Raw genomic sequence first — 17,943 nt, forward strand, 5'->3', positions numbered from 1 at the left:
TAGTGGATGGAAAGTATTCCGCCTGTAGGTCGGTGACCAGCGGTGTCCCGCAAGGATCTGTTCTGGGACCTCTGCTCTTTGTGGTTTCTATAAATGATTTGGATGAGGGAGTGGAAGGGTGGGTTTGTAAGTTTGCGATGACACAAACATTGGGGGAGTTGTAGATAGTGTTGAGGGTTGTTGCAGCTTACAGCAGGACATTGGGACATTGACAGGATGCAGAGCGGGGCTGAGAAGTGGCAAATGGAGTTCAATCTAGATAAATGTAAAGTGATTCATTTTAGAAGGTCGAATTTGAATGCTGAATACAGGGTGAAAGGCAGGATTCTTGGAAGTGTTGAGGAACAGAGGGATCTTGGGGTCCACATTCATAGATCCCTCAAAGTTGCCATCCAAGTTGATAGGGTTGTTAAGAAGGTGTATGGTGTGTTGGCTTTCATTAACAGGGGAATTTAGTTTAAGAGCCGCGAGACTTTGCTGCAGCTTTATAAAACTCTAGTTAGACCACACTTGGAATATGGTGTCCAGTTCTGGTCGCCTCATTATAGGAAGGATGTGGATGCTTTGGAGTAGGTGCAGAGGAGATTTACCAGGATGCTGCCTGGACTGGAGGGCATGTCTTATGAAGAAAGGATGAGGGAGATAGGGCTTTCCTCACTGGAGCGAAGAAGGCAGAGAGGTGACTTGATAGAGGTGTACAAGGTGATGAGAGGCATGGATAGAGTGGTTAGCCAGAGACATTTCCCCAGGATGGAAATGGCTGTCACGAGGGGACATCATTTTAAGGTGACTGGAGGAAGGTATAGGGGAGATATCAGAGGTTGGTTCTTTACACAGAGATTGGTGGGTGTGTGGAATGCACTGCCAGCAGAGGTGGTGGAGTCAGAGTCATTAGGGACATTTAAGCGACTCATAGACAGGCCCATGGACTGCAGGAAATTGAAGGGGTGTAGGTTAGGTTGATCTTGGATTAGGATAAATGGTCAGCACAACATTGTACCCCACTAGTCATTGCCTGCCAATCAGAAAAATACATTTATTTCAATCTTTCCTTCCTGTCTGCTAACCACCTTTCAATCCATCTTAAGACACTAAACACAATCTCATGCGCTTTAAGTTTACATAGTAATCTGCTTTGTGAGACCTTGTCAAAAACTTTTTGAAAGTCTATATAAACCAGATCCACTGGCTCTCTCTGGTCAACTCTACTAAAACGATTAAAAGGGAATACTGAATGCTAGACTTTATAAACAGAGTCTGAGAGTGCAAAAGCAAACATTCCCACAGTTACTGAGGCAGTCTGCCAGCTCAAGTATTCAGTTTTGGTCTGATACTCCAATATCAACCTGCTGTAGGTTAACAATGACCAGAAACTGAGTTGGGCCAGTCATACAAATACAATGGCTACAAGAGCAGGTCAGAGGCTGGGAATTACATAGAATCACCCACCGTCTGACTCCCCAAAGTCTATCCACCATCTACAAGGCATTAATGGAGAGAAGGTGGTATAATGGTACAAGTCAAATATTCTTTAACAACACACCTGAAAACCAAACACCTCCAAAAATTGAACATTTCCATGCCTGAGCAATTAATTTGTATGTTTATAAAGCAACATCATACGATACAGGTTTAGTATCAACAAGCTAGAAATAGAGTGAGACAAAGCTGGCAAATGGAGACACAAGCTAGTATTTGTGAACTATAGCTTGCTTTGTGACTAAGTAGACCTAGGCCATCATATACAGATCTGAAAATAACTGAATATCAAAACACATTCAGCCCCCAATGGTTTGAGATAAAAGATACTCAACCTGTCATGTCACTAAACTAGAAATCTCAAGGCCTAGGGTAATGATCTGGGGACCTTGGGTCAAATCCCACCACGGCAGCTGGTGAAATTTAAATTTAATTCATAAATCTCAAATAGAAAAAAGTTAGTTTCAGTAACGGGACCATGACAACAATCATTGATTTACTTAAAGACCCATCTGGTTCATAAATGTCCTTTATGGAAGGAAATCTGTCATCCATACCCAGTCTAGCCTGCATGAAAGTCCAGACCCACAGCAATGTGGTTGACTCTTAAACCTTCCTGTTAAATTTTGAATGTTGGCTTTGCCCGTTATACTTATATCCCATGAAAGAATAAAGAAAGTATGATGGAATACTCTCCACTTGTCTGGATGAGTGCAGGTCCAATAACACTTAAAAAGCTCTGCCAGGGCTGCACGGTGGCACAGTGGTTAGCATTGCTGCCTACGGCACTGAGGACCCGGGTTCGAATCCCGGCCCTGGGTCACTGTCCGTGTAGAGTTTGCACATTCTCCCTGTGTCTGCGTGGGTTTCGCCCCCACAACCCAAAGATGTGCAGGTTAGGTGAATTGGCCATGCTAAATTGCCCCTTAATTGGAAAAAATAATTGGGTACTCTAAATTTTTAAAAAAAAAGCTCTGCCAACCAGGACAAAGCAACCTCCTAGATTGGCACCCCATCCATCACCCTCCCCACGGCTCGCACAGTGACAGCTGGGTGTACCATCCACTTTCAGAACGACAGGAAGCTAAGGTGGTGGGGTAGCACTGTTAATTAAGGATGACATCAGTGAGAGAGAACCTTAGCTCTAACAATCAACATGTAGAATCAGTTGGGTAGAGGTAAGAAATAGCAACAGTAAGAAGCCACTTGTAGGAGTAATTTATAGGTCCCCCAAATGTAGGAAGGAATAATGAGGACTATTTAAGAGAAAAATAAATCACTGCAATGAATCACAAGTCATTTTAACCTACATATAGATTAGCAAATCTGACTGGAATAAGTAGCCTGGAAGATGAGTTTATGGGAGTGTTTTCTGAACAGTTTTTTAGGGCAGCACATTCTAGCACCAATGAGAGAGCAGGCTTTTCGAGATCTGATAATTTGGGACAGTGCCGTAGAATACATTCTGGAACAAACCAAGGAACAGAACGTTTTAGACTGGCAATGTGCATGCAATGAGACAGGATTCATTAATGACCTCATAGTAGGTGTGAGCCTCCAGATAGCAGTGATTGCAACATAGTTACATTTTGCATCAGTGTTGAGAAGAGGGGATCTAACACTAGTGTTCTAAATTTAAACCAGGGCAATTACAAGGACACAAAGACAGAGCTCGCGGAAGTGAACTGGGAAATTAGGTTACAGGCGAGCTCAGTAGAGGTGCAGTGGCAGATGTTTATGGAGGTATTTCACAACACTCAGCAAAGATACATTCAAGTAAGAAAGACTCTGGATGGATGCACTGTGACTAACTACAGTAAGTATCAAATTGAAAGAAAGTGCCTACAATTTAGCAATGCTTAGTGGTCGGGCAGAAGATAGGACAGAATTTAAAAACCAGAAAAGAACTTTAAAAAATGAAGAAATTAGTGAATGAGAGAAAGCGAGAAATATAAAAGCAAGTTTCTACAACTATTTAAAAAAGGAAAAGATTGGGCATCACGGTGGTGCAGTGGTTAGCACTGCTGCCTGATGGCGCCGAGGTCCTTGGTTCATGGTCCGTGTGGAGATTGCACATTCTCTCCACGTTTACGTGGGTTTCTCCCCCACAACCCAAAGATGTGCAGGGTAGGTGGATTGGCCACACTAAATTCCCCTTTAAATCGGTAAAAATGAATTGGGTACTCTAAATTTAGGGAAAAAAAGGAAATGATTAACTAAAGTAAGGATTGTTCCTCTCAAGAGTGGTTCTGGGGAATGAATAAGCGTTGAACAGATATTTTGGGCCCAAATTGATTGTAGAAGACAAATAACATCCCAGAAATACTTGTAAATCAAGAGGTTAAAGGGAGGGAGGAGCTTAAAACAATTACACTAACTAGAGAAACCTATTTGAACCAAAGGCTGACAAGCCCCCTGGACCTCATGACCTACAACCTCGGGTCTCAAATATGGAGACATTATATGCATTAGCTGTAATTTTCCTGAATTCTGGGAAGATCTCATTAGATTGGAAAATGGCAAATGTAATAGATAGGTTCTTGATTAATAAGGGGATCAGGGGAGAAGGCAGGAGAATGAGGGTGAGAAACATATCAGCCATGATTGAATGGCGGAGCAGACTAGATGAGCTGCATGGCCTAATTCTGCACCCATGTCTTATGATCTCTATTCAAGAAATGAAGAGACAGAAAACAGCAGGCATATTAGCCTAATATCTGTCCTAGGGAAAATGCTGGAATCCATCAGTAAGGAGGTATTTGCAGCACACTTAGAAAATCATAATGCAAACATGGTTTTATGAAGAGGAAAAAATGTTTGACTAATTTATCAAGAGTTCTTTGAGGAAGTGACAAACAACATGGATAAAGGGGAACCCGTAGATGAATTTCCAACGGCATTTGAAAAGATGTCACATCAAAGGTCACTACACTAAATAAGAGCTCGTGGTCGAAGGGGCAACATATCAGCATGGATAGAAACATATGAAATAGGGGAAGGAATAAGTAATTTGGTCTTACGAGCCTCTTCACCATTCATTATCTGATCTTTTACCTCATCACCCCACCCCACGCAATCTCCATACCCCTTGATGTATTTACTATCTAAAAATTTTAATCAATCCCAATCTAGAAGATACTCAATGACTGAACCTCTACAGCCCTCTGAGGCAGAGTGTTCCTAAGATTCACCACCTTCCAAGTGAAGAAATTCCACAACTTGGAAACTTGGACATAAATGGCCTGCCCTTGGTTCTAGGCCTCCCCCAGCCCCAGCCAGGGGAAACATCTGTGCTACATTTATCATGTCAAGCATTGTAAGAATTTTGTACATTTGAATAGGATCACCTCTGATTCTACAAAATACTAGAGAATACAGGCTAAGACTCTTCAAATCACTCCTCGTAGAACAATCTTGTCATCCCAGGGGTTAGTCTGGTGAACGTCTGCTGCACTCTCTCAATGGAAAATATATCCTTTCTTAGGTAAGGAGAACAAATCGATACACAGTACTCCAAGTGTGGTCTCACCCAGGTTCAGACAATTGGAGCAAAGACATCTTTACTCCTATATTCAAATCCCTTTGCGATGAAGGCCAACATATCATTTACCTTCTTAATTGTTCAATATGCATGCTAGCTTTCAGAGTCTTATGAACAAGAATTCCCAGGTCCCTTTGGACATCGACACTTCCCAATCTCTCACCTTTTAAAAATGCTCTGCATTTATTTAAGTTTTTCCAAAGAGTGGATAACATCACATTTTTTCAAATTGTATTCCTGCTGCCATGTTCGTGCCCTTTCGCTTAGTCTGTCTAAATCCCCTTGAGGCCTCTTTGCATCACCCCCTCCCTGTTTTACACTATCAGCAATTTTGGAAATATTACATTTGGTCACTACATCTAAATCATTGATGTAGATTGTGAACAGCTGGGGCCCCCAAGTACTGATCCGTGTTGTACCCCAGTAGTAACAGCTTGTGAACCAGAGAATAATCAGTTTATTCCTACTGTTTTCTGTTTGTAACCAATTCTCAATCCATGCCAGTATATTACCCCAATCCCATGCATTCTAATTTTGCTTACTAACCTCTTGCGTGGGATCTTGTGAAAAGCCTTCTGAAAATTCAGATCCCCCCCCCCCCCCCCCCCCCCAACGATTCTGCTAATTACATCCTCAAAAAAATACTCCCAACATGTTTGACAAATCAGTGTCCCCTACCAGTAGAATCATAGAATCCCTACAATGCAGGAGGCCATCTGGCCCGTCAAGTCTCAACCAACTCTCCAAAACAGCCCATTCCCCCACCCCATCCCCAAAACCCTACCTAACCTGCATATCTTTGACACTAAGGGGCAATTTCTTAACATGGCAAATCAACCTAACCTGCATCTCTTTGGACTGTGGGAGGAAACCCACGCAGACATGGGGAGAACGCACAAACTCCACACAGACTCACCCAAGGTCAGAAATGAACTGGGGTTCCTGGTGTTTGTTCACGTGTCATATCCCTTATAATAGATCATAGCATTTTTCCTACCACTGATGGCAGACTAACAGATCTGTAGTTCCCCATTTTCTCTCTCCCTCCTTGCATAAACAGTGAGATTGAGGGTTTGCTAGCTAACAGGAAGCAGAGAAAATGGATAATTGGGTCAGTTTTGGGTTGGCAAGCTGCACGAGTAGAGTGCCACAGGGATCAGTGCTGGGGTCTCAACTATTTAGATCAATGATTTGGATGAACAGTTGGTTGCTAACTTGTGGATGACACACATGGGTCGGAGAGTAAATTGTGAGGCGGATATAAGGAGTCTACAGGTTACAGGAGTAGAAAATAATTTGGCAGATGGAGTAATGTGGTAAGATGTGAACTTGTCAACTTTGGCAGGAAAACTTAAAACAGCATGTATTTAAATGGAGCGAGATTGCACAACTCTGCAGTACAGAGGGATCTGGCCATCATGGTACATGAATCACAAAAGGTTACTATGCAAATACAGCAAGTGATTATGAAGCTTAATGAATGGAACGTCGGCATTATTGTCAGGGGAATAGAGTATAAAAGTACGGAATTTTTGCTGCTGTATAGTGCGTTGGTGGGACCATATCTGAAGTACTGTGCATAGTTTTGGTCTCTTTACTTAAGGATATAATTGCATTAAAAGTCATCCAGAGAAGGTTCACTCAATTGATTCCTGGGGTGAAGGATTTATTGGTGTTTAGGAGAGGTGAACTTATTGAAACATATAAAAGATCCCGAGGGGACTTGACAGGGTGCCCGCTGAAAGGATTTCCACATGTGGAAGAGACTAGAACATGGGACAATTTAAAAATAAGGGGTGTCCGATTTACAACAAGAGACAAAATATTTTCCCTTCAGGGAGTCCTTAATCTAATAATAATCTTTATTGTCACAAGTCAGCTTACATGAAAACTGCAATGAAGTTACTGTGAAAATCCCCGAGTCACCAAACTCCAGCGCCTGTTCGGGTACACAGAGGGAGAATTCAGAATGTCCAATTCACTTAACAAGCATGTCTTTTGGGACTTGTGGGAGGAAACCCACGCAGACATGGGGAGAACGTACAGACACCGCATTGACAGTGACCCAAGGGGGAATCGAACCCTGGGCCTATAGAACATAGAACAGTACAGCACAGAACAGGCCCTTCGGCCCTCGATGTTGTGCCGAGCCATGATCACCCCACTCAAACCCACGTATCCACCCTATGCCCGTAACCCAACAACCCCCCCCCCTTAACCTTACTTTTTAGAACACTACGGGCAATTTAGCATGGCCAATCCACCTAACCCGCACATCTTTGGACTGTGGGAGGAAACCGGAGCACCCGGAGGAAACCCACGCTATGAAGCAAGTGTAATCACGGTGTTATCGTGCCGCTGTAGAATTCTCTTCCGCAAAGACCAATGGAAGGTAAATAATTGAATAATTTTAAGGCTGAGCTACATTGATTCCTTTAAGGGAAAGAAATCAAAAGGTTCAGAGCATGGACACACAATTAGATCAGCATGATCTTACAAAATGGCACAGTAGGCTCAAGGAGTTTAATGGCCTCCTCCCAATTCATATGTATTTATAAGAGGCACTCAAACAACTTGCTAAGCCTCCTTTGACAACACTTTCCAAAATCATGGTCTCCACCAAGACAGACAGTAGACACCTGCAAGTTCCTCTCTCAAGTGACTCATCTTCCTGACCTGGAATGAAATTGGCATCCTGGGTGCCCACTGGGTGAAAACCTTAGCACTACCTCTCCATCAGCACCATGGGTGTGCCTACACCATAAGTGCAGCAATTCAGGAAGACAGTTCAAGACACTCAAATGTAATAAGGAATGGGCAATAAATGCTGGTCTTGCCAATGACACTCATACCTCACAAATGAATTTTTAAAATGTAAAGAACCTTTACACAACAGTGGCTTGGCCACAACTGAAGCATTGTGTCCAATAATGGCACCATATTGTAGGAAGGTTGTAGAAATTATGCAGAAAATGTTCACAGGAATGGTCCAGGCAGGAGAGACTTCAGTTCCATGGATAAAGCTGGAGTGGCTCTCCTTCGAGGAGACTGACAGGAGATTTGACAGAAGTGTTTTAAATCAGGAGGGGAAATAGGAAGAAATAATTCCCATGGGTAGATGGGTTAAGAACCAGAGAACACAGATTTAGTGCATTAAAAAAGTGAGTGGTTTGAATCTGAAATGCACTGCCCATGTGCGTAGTGAAGACAGTTTCAACCATGACGTCAAAAAATTGGATCTGAAGAAAAAAAAAATCATAGCAGAACCACATGGAAAGGGAGGGGCTGATCAGAGACCATTGGACAGGCAGAGGGAGGCAGACAGACAGAGGAATACTGGGCAGAGGGAGGGTGGGCAGTGAGCTGGCAGAGGGATGGTGGGTAGCAAAGAGGCAAGGGTGGGCAACAAGCAGGCAGAGGGAGGGTGGGCGAGTGGGCAGAGGGAGGGTGGGCGAGTGGGCAGAGGGAGGGTGGGCGAGTGGGCAGAGGGAGGGTGGGCGAGTGGGCAGAGGGAGGGTGGGCGAGTGGGCAGAGGGAGGGTGGGCGAGTGGGCAGGCAAGTGGGCAGAGGGAGGGTGGGCGAGTGGGCAGGCAAGTGGGAGGGAGGGCGAGTGGGAGGGAGGGCGAGTGGGAGGGAGGGCGAGTGGGAGGGAGGGCGAGTGGGAGGGAGGGCGAGTGGGAGGGAGGGCGAGTGGGAGGGAGGGCGAGTGGGAGGGAGGGCGAGTGGGAGGGAGGGCGAGTGGGAGGGAGGGCGAGTGGGCAGAGGGCGGGCGGGCGAGTGGGCAGAGGGCGGGCGGGGCGAGTGGGCAGAGGGCGGGTGGGCGTGGCAGAGGGAGGTGGGCGAGTGGGCAGATGGAGGGTGGGCGAGTGGGCAGAGGGAGGGTGGGGCGAGTGGGCAGAGGGAGGGTGGGCGGTGGGAGGGTTGGCGAGTGGGAGGGGAGGTGGGCGAGTGGGAGGGTGGGCGAGTGGGAGGGAGGGCGAGTGGGAGGGAGGGCGAGTGGGAGGGAGGGCGAGTGGGAGGGAGGGCGAGTGGGAGGGAGGGGCGAGTGGGAGGGAGGGCGAGTGGGAGGGAGGGCGGAGTGGGAGGGAGGGCGAGTGGGAGGGAGGGCGAGTGGGAGGGAGGGCGAGTGGGAGGGAGGGCGAGTGGGAGGGAGGGCGAGTGTGAGGGAGGGCGAGTGGGAGGGCGAGTGGGAGGGCGAGTGGGAGGGCGAGTGGGAGGGAGGGCGAGTGGGAGGGAGGGCGAGTGGGAGGGAGGGCGAGTGGGAGGGAGGGAGGGAGGGCGAGTGGGAGGGAGGGCGGGTGGGAGGGAGGGAGGGAGGGCGGGTGGGAGGGAGGGAGGGAGGGGGGTGGGAGGGAGGGAGGGCGGGGTGGGCAGGAGGGAGGGTGGGAGGATGGGCAGGAGGGTGGGCAGGAGGGAGGGTGGGCAGGAGGGAGGGTGGGCAGGAGGGAGGGTGGGCAGGAGGGAGGGTGGGCAGGAGGGAGGGTGGGCAGGAGGGAGGGTGGGCAGGAGGGAGGGTGGGCAGGAGGGAGGGTGGGCAGGAGGGAGGGTGGGCAGGAGGGAGGGTGGGCAGGAGGGAGGGTGGGCAGGAGGGAGGGTGGGCAGGAGGGAGGGTGGGCAGGAGGGAGGGTGGGCAGGAGGGAGGGTGGGCAGGAGGGAGGGTGGGCAGGAGGGAGGGTGGGCAGGAGGGAGGGTGGGCAGGAGGGAGGGTGGGCAGGAGGGAGGGTGGGCAGGAGGGAGGGTGGGCAGGAGGGAGGGTGGGCAGGAGGGAGGGTGGGCAGGAGGGAGGGTGGGCAGGAGGGAGGGTGGGCAGGAGGGAGGGTGGGCAGGAGGGAGGGTGGGCAGGAGGGAGGGTGGGCAGGAGGGAGGGTGGGCAGGAGGGAGGGTGGGCAGGAGGGAGGGTGGGCAGGAGGGAGGGTGGGCAGGAGGGAGGGTGGGCAGGAGGGAGGGTGGGCAGGAGGGAGGGTGGGCAGGAGGGAGGGTGGGCAGGAGGGAGGGTGGGCAGGAGGGAGGGTGGGCAGGAGGGAGGGTGGGCAGGAGGGAGGGTGGGCAGGAGGGAGGGTGGGCAGGAGGGAGGGTGGGCAGGAGGGAGGGTGGGCAGGAGGGAGGGTGGGCAGGAGGGAGGGTGGGCAGGAGGGAGGGTGGGCAGGAGGGAGGGTGGGCAGGAGGGAGGGTGGGCAGGAGGGAGGGTGGGCAGGAGGGAGGGTGGGCAGGAGGGAGGGTGGGCAGGAGGGAGGGTGGGCAGGAGGGAGGGTGGGCAGGAGGGAGGGTGGGCAGGAGGGAGGGTGGGCAGGAGGGAGGGTGGGCAGGAGGGAGGGTGGGCAGGAGGGAGGGTGGGCAGGAGGGAGGGTGGGCAGAGGGAGGGTGGGCAGAGGGAGGGTGGGCAGGAGGGAGGGTGGCAGGGGATGGGCAGAGGGAGGACAGAGGGAGGAAGGGAGGGAGGATGGGCAGAGGGAGGGTGGGAGGATGGGCAGAGGGAGGGTGGGAGGATGGGCAGAGGGAGGGTGGGAGGATGGGCAGAGGGAGGGTGGGAGGATGGGCAGAGGGAGGGTGGGAGGATGGGCAGAGGGAGGGTGGGAGGATGGGCAGAGGGAGGGTGGGAGGATGGGCAGAGGGAGGGTGGGAGGATGGGCAGAGGGAGGGTGGGAGGATGGGCAGAGGGAGGGTGGGAGGTTGGGCAGAGGGAGGGTGGGAGGTTGGGCAGAGGGAGGGTGGGAGGATGGGCAGAGGGAGGGTGGGAGGATGGGCAGAGGGAGGGTGGGAGGATGGGCAGAGGGAGGGTGGGAGGATGGGCAGAGGGAGGGTGGGAGGATGGGCAGAGGGAGGGTGGGAGGATGGGCAGAGGGAGGGTGGGAGGATGGGCAGAGGGAGGGTGGGAGGATGGGCAGAGGGAGGGTGGGAGGATGGGCAGAGGGAGGGTGGGAGGATGGGCAGAGGGAGGGTGGGGAGGATGGGCAGAGGTGAGGGTGGGAGGATGGGCAGAGGGAGAGTGGGAGGATGGGCAGAGGGAGAGTGGGAGGATGGGCAGAGGGAGAGTGGGAGGATGGGCAGAGGAGGGGGGAGGATGGGCAGAGGGAGGGTGGGAGGATGGGCAGAGGGAGGGTGGGAGGATGGGCAGAGGGAGGGGGGGAGGATGGGCAGAGGGAGGGTGGGAGGATGGGCAGAGGAGGGTGGGAGGATGGGCAGAGGGAGGGTGGGGAGGATGGGCAGAGGGAGGGTGGGAGGATGGGCAGAGGGAGGGTGGGAGGATGGGCAGAGGGAGGGTGGGAGGATGGGCAGAGGGAGGGTGGGAGGATGGGCAGAGGGAGGTGGGAGGATGGGCAGAGGGAGGGTGGGAGGATGGGCAGAGGGAGGGTGGGAGGATGGGCAGAGGGAGGGTGGGAGGATGGGCAGAGGGAGGGTGGGAGGATGGGCAGAGGGAGGGTGGGAGGATGGGCAGAGGGAGGGAAGGTGGGAGGGTGGGCAGAGGGAGGGTGGGAGGATGGGCAGAGGGAGGGAAGGTGGGAGGGTGGGCAGTGGGAGGGTGGGCAGTGGGAGGGTGGGCAGTGGGAGGGTGGGCAGAGGGAGGGAAGGTGGGAGGGTGGGCAGAGGGAGGGAAGGTGGGAGGGTGGGCAGAGGGAGGGAAGGTGGGAGGGTGGGCAGAGGGAGGGAAGGTGGGAGGGTGGGCAGAGGGAGGGAAGGTGGGAGGGTGGGCAGAGGGAGGGAAGGTGGGAGGGTGGGCAGAGGGAGGGAAGGTGGGAGGGTGGGCAGAGGGAGGGGAGGGTGGGCAGAGGGAGGGGAGGGTGGGCAGAGGGAGGGGAGGGTGGGCAGAGGGAGGGAAGGTGGGCAGAGGGAGGGAAGGTGGGCAGAGGGAGGGAAGGTGGGCAGAGGGAGGGAAGGTGGGCAGAGGGAGGGAAGGTGGGCAGAGGGAGGGAAGGTGGGAGGGTGGGCAGAGGGAGGGTGGGAGGATGGGCAGAGGGAGGGTGGGAGGATGGGCAGAGGGAGGGAAGGTGGGAGGGTGGGCAGTGGGAGGGTGGGCAGAGGGAGGGAAGGTGGGAGGGTGGGCAGAGGGAGGGAAGGTGGGAGGGTGGGCAGAGGGAGGGAAGGTGGGAGGGTGGGCAGAGGGAGGGAAGGTGGGAGGGTGGGCAGAGGGAGGGAAGGTGGGAGGGTGGGCAGAGGGAGGGAAGGTGGGAGGGTGGGCAGAGGGAGGGAAGGTGGGAGGGTGGGCAGAGGGAGGGAAGGTGGGAGGGTGGGCAGAGGGAGGGAAGGTGGGAGGGTGGGCAGAGGGAGGGAAGGTGGGAGGGTGGGCAGAGGGAGGGAAGGTGGGAGGGAGGGAAGGTGGGAGGGTGGGCAGTGGGAGGGTGGGCAGTGGGAGGGTGGGCAGAGGGAGGGAAGGTGGGAGGGTGGGCAGAGGGAGGGAGGGCAGAGGGAGGGAAGGTGGGAGGGTGGGCAGAGGGAGGGAAGGTGGGAGGGTGGGCAGAGGGAGGGAAGGTGGGAGGGTGGGCAGAGGGAGGGAAGGTGGGAGGGTGGGCAGAGGGAGGGGAGGGTGGGCAGAGGGAGGGGAGGGTGGGCAGAGGGAGGGAAGGTGGGCAGAGGGAGGGAAGGTGGGCAGAGGGAGGGAAGGTGGGCAGAGGGAGGGAAGGTGGGCAGAGGGAGGGAGGGTGGGCAGAGGGAGGGAAGGTGGGCAGAGGGAGGGAGGGAAGGTGGGAGGGTGGGCAGAGGGAGGGAGGGAAGGTGGGAGGGTGGGCAGAGGGAGGGAAGGTGGGAGGGTGGGCAGAGGGAGGGAAGGTGGGAGGGTGGGCAGAGGGAGGGAAGGTGGGAGGGTGGGCAGAGGGAGGGAAGGTGGGAGGGTGGGCAGAGGGAGGGAAGGTGGGAGGGTGGGCAGAGGGAGGGAAGGTGGGAGGGTGGGCAGAGGGAGGGAAGGTGGGAGGGTGGGCAGAGGGAGGGAAGGTGGGAGGGTGGGCAGAGGGAGGGAAGGTGGGAGGGTGGGCAGAGGGAGGGAAGGTGGGAGGGTGGGCAGAGGGAGGAAGGTGGGAGGGTGGGCAGAGGGAGGGAAGGTGGGAGGGTGGGCAGAGGGAGGGAAGGTGGGAGGGTGGGCAGAGGGAGGGAAGGTGGGAGGGTGGGCAGAGGGAGGGAGGGTGGGCAGAGGGAGGGAGGGTGGCAGAGGGAGGGAGGGTGGGCAGAGGGAGGGAAGGTGGGCGGAGGGAGGGAAGGTGGGAGGGTGGGCAGAGGGAGGGAAGGTGGGAGGGTGGGCAGAGGGAGGGCAGCGAGTTGGCGGAGGGAGAACGAAGGAAGGGGCGATGGGCGGGAGGGCGGCGGGGCGCCGCTGTGCCGACTTTCATTTTTATTACCTCTTCAGTGCTCTCGGCGCCATCCTTGCCGCCGCTTTTGGAAGTCTTGCCGGGTTTATTGGGCTCCTGCTGTGGGAGACAGAAAATGACCGTCAACCGAGCGAGAGACAGGTAAAGAAATAAAGAAAAGAGGCTGCGCCGAGTGGATGTCCAGGCCGTGGGAGTGAAGGGGGCGCGGGGGGAATATCGCTCACAGTAAAACCCGCTGCAGGCGCTGCCGAGGCCAAGCCCCGCATTTTTCTACCTTGTCTTTCTTGCTTTTATTCGGCATTTTCCGTTGCTCCCGCCGCGCGAACCGCCCGCTTTTTTTTTCTCGACTGCTCGAGCTCGACTGCCGGAGCTGCAGGCCACGCGTGCGCGCAGCCACACACGCTGATTGGTGGAGCCCGCTGAGGGACCTCTCATCCATTGGCTGGAAAAGCCTGTTTCGAATCCCATTGGACGGGCGTCGTCGGTAAACAATTGGCCAGGACCGTCCAGGGATACTATTGGCTGGAGCCCGGCTAAGCGGCTTTGCTAATGGAGCAGCTTTCCTATTGGTTGGAGCCCGGATAAGCGGCTTTTCTATTGGCTGGAATCCGGCCTAAACGGCTTTCCTATTGGCTAATGGCTGTTTCCCCTTGCGCCTGCGCATTGTCGGTGTTTCCATTGGTGCTGGAGCTGCTCCTTTCCAGCGCTGCCCTCCAGCCAGGACTGGGGTTGGGCACAGCCACCTCAATGGTGAATACAGATTACAGCAAGGACGAGGTCTGACTGCCCATCGTACCTGTACGGGTCAGTTCAATGAGTGCCAACAATGTTTGAATCTATTCAGAAAATTTAACAATGCACTCAGGAATGTATCATATAATCCAAACAAGTCAACATAGAACTCGAAACATTAACTCTGTTTCTCATAGATGCTGGCAGACCAGCTGAGTTTTTCCTTTGTTCTTATTGGAACTTGGGTGCAGGAGTAGGCATTTGACCCGTCGAATCTGCTCCAACATTCAACTCTCCTTTCCTGTCTGCCCCCTACCCCCCCCCCCCCCCCCCTTTCTACTAACCCTGGATGGTCTTGTCAATAAAAATCTATCAGCTCAGCCTTCAATAAATTCAATGACCCGACCCCATCAGACTTCTGGGGAAGAGAATTCCACAGACTAAAGACCCGCTAGGAGGAAAGAAATCTCACCTTAAAGGGGAGAGGACAAAAATTTGGTCAACTGTTGTAAAAACCAATCCGATTGGTAGAGTCATAGAGTTTTACAGCCGAACAAGCTCCGATCCTAGTCCCATTTTCCAGCATTTGGCCCATAGCCCTATATGCTGTGGCGTTTCAGGTTGCGAGGGGTCCTGCCTCTATCATCCATTCAGGCAGTGAGTTCCAGATTGCCTCCATCCTTTTTTTACATTTTTAAATATAATCTTTATTGTCACAAGTAGGCTTACATTAACACTGTAATTAAGTTACTGTGAAAAGCCCCGAGTCACCACATTCCGGCACCTGTTCAGGTATGGTGGAACCGTCAATTCACCAGACACGTGTTTCCGATATGACTATAGGCTTTAATCGACTTACTAGAGAACCAGCCTGTTACCCGTTGATGAACTCTCAGTGAACTGAAATGAAAAATGAAAATCGCTTATTGTCACGAGTAGGCTTCAATGAAGTTACTGTGAAAAGCCCCTAGTCGCCACATTCCGGCGCCTGTCCGGGGAGGCTGGTACGGGAATCGAACCTTGCTGCTGGCCTGCTTTGATCTGCTTTAAAAGCCAGCGATTTAGCCTGGTGAGCTAAACCAGCTAAACTGCAGGCCGACTCTGGACAAGGGTATTTATACAGCAGCACTAGGGGGAGGAGTCATGGGCGGAGCCAAGGGTGGAGCCCTGTACAATCCCCTGAGCATTCCCAGAGCTACTCCCCCCCTAGTGGCCGGATAACGCTACTGCATTACAAAGACATAGTGTGAATTATCATATTACATTCACCACATTCACCCCCTGCAAAAAAAATCAAGTTCGGCAGGGGTGGTGGTCTACAACGTCAGTCTGTCCGGTGGTCAAATTGTCCGTTGTGATCTGCGGAGCACCGGGGTTGCAGCCTCTTGCGGTGGCTGGATGGGTGCTGTGTGCTGGGGTACGATGGCGGACTCCAGGGAGGGTTGTATCCGAGCTTCATACACTCCTGGTTCGACCGGGGACTGGGGGCACTGGGGGCTGGCCGGCGTGGGTGCGCGGAACTGGTGGAGCGAGCTCGCGGGCTCGGGAGCGCGAGGGGGTGGCAGCATGGGGTGTAGGGTGAGAGGTCCCTCTGAGGGGCTAGAGGGGGTGCTGGATCCGGCGGGTGCCAGATCCCGGAGGGATACCGTGTCCTGACAGCCGTCAGGGAACTCGACGAATGCGTACTGGAGGCTAGAGTGGAGCAGGCGCACCTTTTCAACAAGGAGGCCAGTTTTGTGTGCCCTGACGTGTTTCCTCAGAAGTACGGGGCCCGGTGTCCTCAGCCATGCCGTAAGTGAGACCCCCGTGGTAGTGCCCCTGGAAAAAATGAAGAGCCTTTTGTGAGGGGTCTGATTGGTCGTTGTGCACAAAAGGGACCTAATAGCGTGGAGCGCGTCTGGGAGGACTTCCTGCCACTGGGAGACTTGGAGCTTTCTGGACCAGAGGGTCAGTAGGACGGTCTTCCAGAACGTCGCGTTCTCCCTCTTCACCTGCCCGTTCCCCCAGGGGTTGTAGCTGGTAGTCCTGCTCGAGGCAATGCCCTTGTCGAGCAGGTACTGACGCAGCTCGTCGCTCATGAAGGACGAACCCCGGTCGCTGTGTACGTAGCTGGGGAAACCAAACAGGGTGAAGATGCTATGCAGGGCCCTAATGACTGTGTGGGAGGTCATGTCGGGGCACGGGATAGCGTATGGGAAACGGGAGAACTCGTCTACGACGTTTAATAAGTAAACGTTCTTGTTAGTTGACGGGAGTGGCCCTTTGAAATCAATCGCGAGGCGTTCAAACGGCCTAGAAGCCTTGACCAGGTGGGCCCTGTCTGGTCTATAGAAGTGTGGTTTGCACTCCGCACAGATCGGTCAGTCCCTGGTGACCGCTTTTACTTCCTCGTTGGAGAAAGGCAGGTTTCGGGCCCTGATGTAGTGGGCAAGCCGGGTGACCCCCGGGTGGCAGAGGTCATTGTGGATGACTTTCAATCGGTCAATCTGCGCGCTGGCGCATGTCCCGCGGGATAGGGCATCCGGAGGCTCCTTGAGCTACCCGGGTCGATACTTAATGTCGTAATTGTAGGTGGAGAGTTCGATCCTCCACCTCAGAATTTTGTCGTTTTTAATTTTGCCCTTTTGCGAGTTGTCGAACATGAAGGCAACCGATCTTTGGTCGGTGATGAGGGTGAACCTTCCTACCTGCGAGATAGTGCCTCCAGTAACGGATAGCCTCCGCAATGGCTTGTGCTTCTTTCTCGACTGAGGAGTGTCGGAGTTCTGAAGCGGAGAGGGTACGGGAGAAAAATGTGACTCGTCTCCCTGCCTGATTTAACGTGGCTGCAAGAGCTACCTCTGAGGCATCGCTCTCTACCTGAAATGGAGTGGATTCATCCACCGCCCGCATGGCCGCTTTGGCGATGTCCTCCTTGATGCCGTTGAAGGCCTGGCGTGCCTCAGCTGACAGGGGAAATAGTGTGGCCTTAAAGAGTGGGCGGGCTTTGTCTGCATATTGAGGGACCCACTGGGCGTAGTAGGAAAAGAAACCCAAGCACCGTTTGAGGGCCTTGGGGCAATGGGGGAGGGGGTGTTCTAAGAGGGGGCGCATACGGTCCGGGTCTGGGCCCAGGACTCCGTTTTCCACGACATAGCCGAGGATGGCCAGTCTGGTTGTGCGGAAAACGCATTTCTCCTTGTTATACATGAGATTCAGTTTCTGTGCCCTCTGGAGAAAACGGTGGAGGTTGGCGTCGTGGTCCTGCTAGTCATAGCCGCAGATGGTGACATTGTCCAAATATGGAAATGTGGCCCCGCAGCCCGTACTGGTCCACCATTCGGTCCATTGTTCATTGGAACACCGAGACTCCATTTGTGATGCCGAAGGGGACCCGGAGGAAATGGAAGAGGCGGCCATCGGCCTCGAATGCCGTGTAGTGGCGGTCCTCCGGGCAGATTGGGAGCTGGTGGTATGCAGATCATCAGATCCACCGTGGAAAAGAGCCAGTACTGGGCGACCTGGTTTTCCATGTCTGCAATCCTGGGGAGGGGATACGCGTCGAGGAGCGTAAATCTATTTATGGTCTGACTATAGTCGGCAACCATGCGGAATTTTCCCCCGGTCTTAACGACCACCACCTGAGCTCTCCAGGGACTATTGCTGGCCTCTATAAACCCCTCACTGAGAAGCCTTCGGACCTCTGCTCTGATAAATACCCTATCCTGCAGGCTGTATTGCCTGCTACACGTGGCTACGGGTTTGCAGTCCTTTGTGAGATTGGCGAAGAGTGGACGGGGGGGGGGGGGGGATTCGCAGCGTAGCGAGGCTGCAGATAGTGAGTGGGGGCAGGGGCCCGCCGAAGCTGAGGGTGAGGCTCTTGAGGTTACATTGGAAGTCTAGGCCTAATAAGAG

At 53.8% G+C, this 17,943-nt stretch overlaps 1 protein-coding gene across 3 annotated transcripts in view; it reads right to left on the reverse strand.

Annotated features, from left to right (window-relative positions):
* Nucleotides 1-13,699, reverse strand: part of LOC119966971 (serine/threonine-protein phosphatase 2A 56 kDa regulatory subunit delta isoform) — a 233,781-nt gene extending 220,082 nt beyond the window's left edge. For 2 of the 3 annotated variants that reach the window (XR_005460886.1, XM_038798936.1), the window contains exons 1-2: nt 13,592-13,699; nt 13,348-13,416 (exon numbers count right to left, since the gene is read on the reverse strand). Coding sequence is in view for 2 of the 3 variants with exons in the window: in XM_038798936.1 (XP_038654864.1) it covers nt 13,348-13,416; nt 13,592-13,618 (96 nt within the window). In the remaining variant the exon portion in view is untranslated. The remainder of the gene's footprint in view (nt 1-13,347; nt 13,417-13,591) is intronic. The other variant, XM_038798937.1, reaches the window with a different exon arrangement.
* Nucleotides 13,700-17,943: the final 4,244 nt, after the last annotated feature.

The sequence above is a fragment of the Scyliorhinus canicula genome, chromosome 6, assembly GCF_902713615.1.
Source record: "Scyliorhinus canicula chromosome 6, sScyCan1.1, whole genome shotgun sequence".
NCBI lineage: Eukaryota > Metazoa > Chordata > Chondrichthyes > Carcharhiniformes > Scyliorhinidae > Scyliorhinus > Scyliorhinus canicula.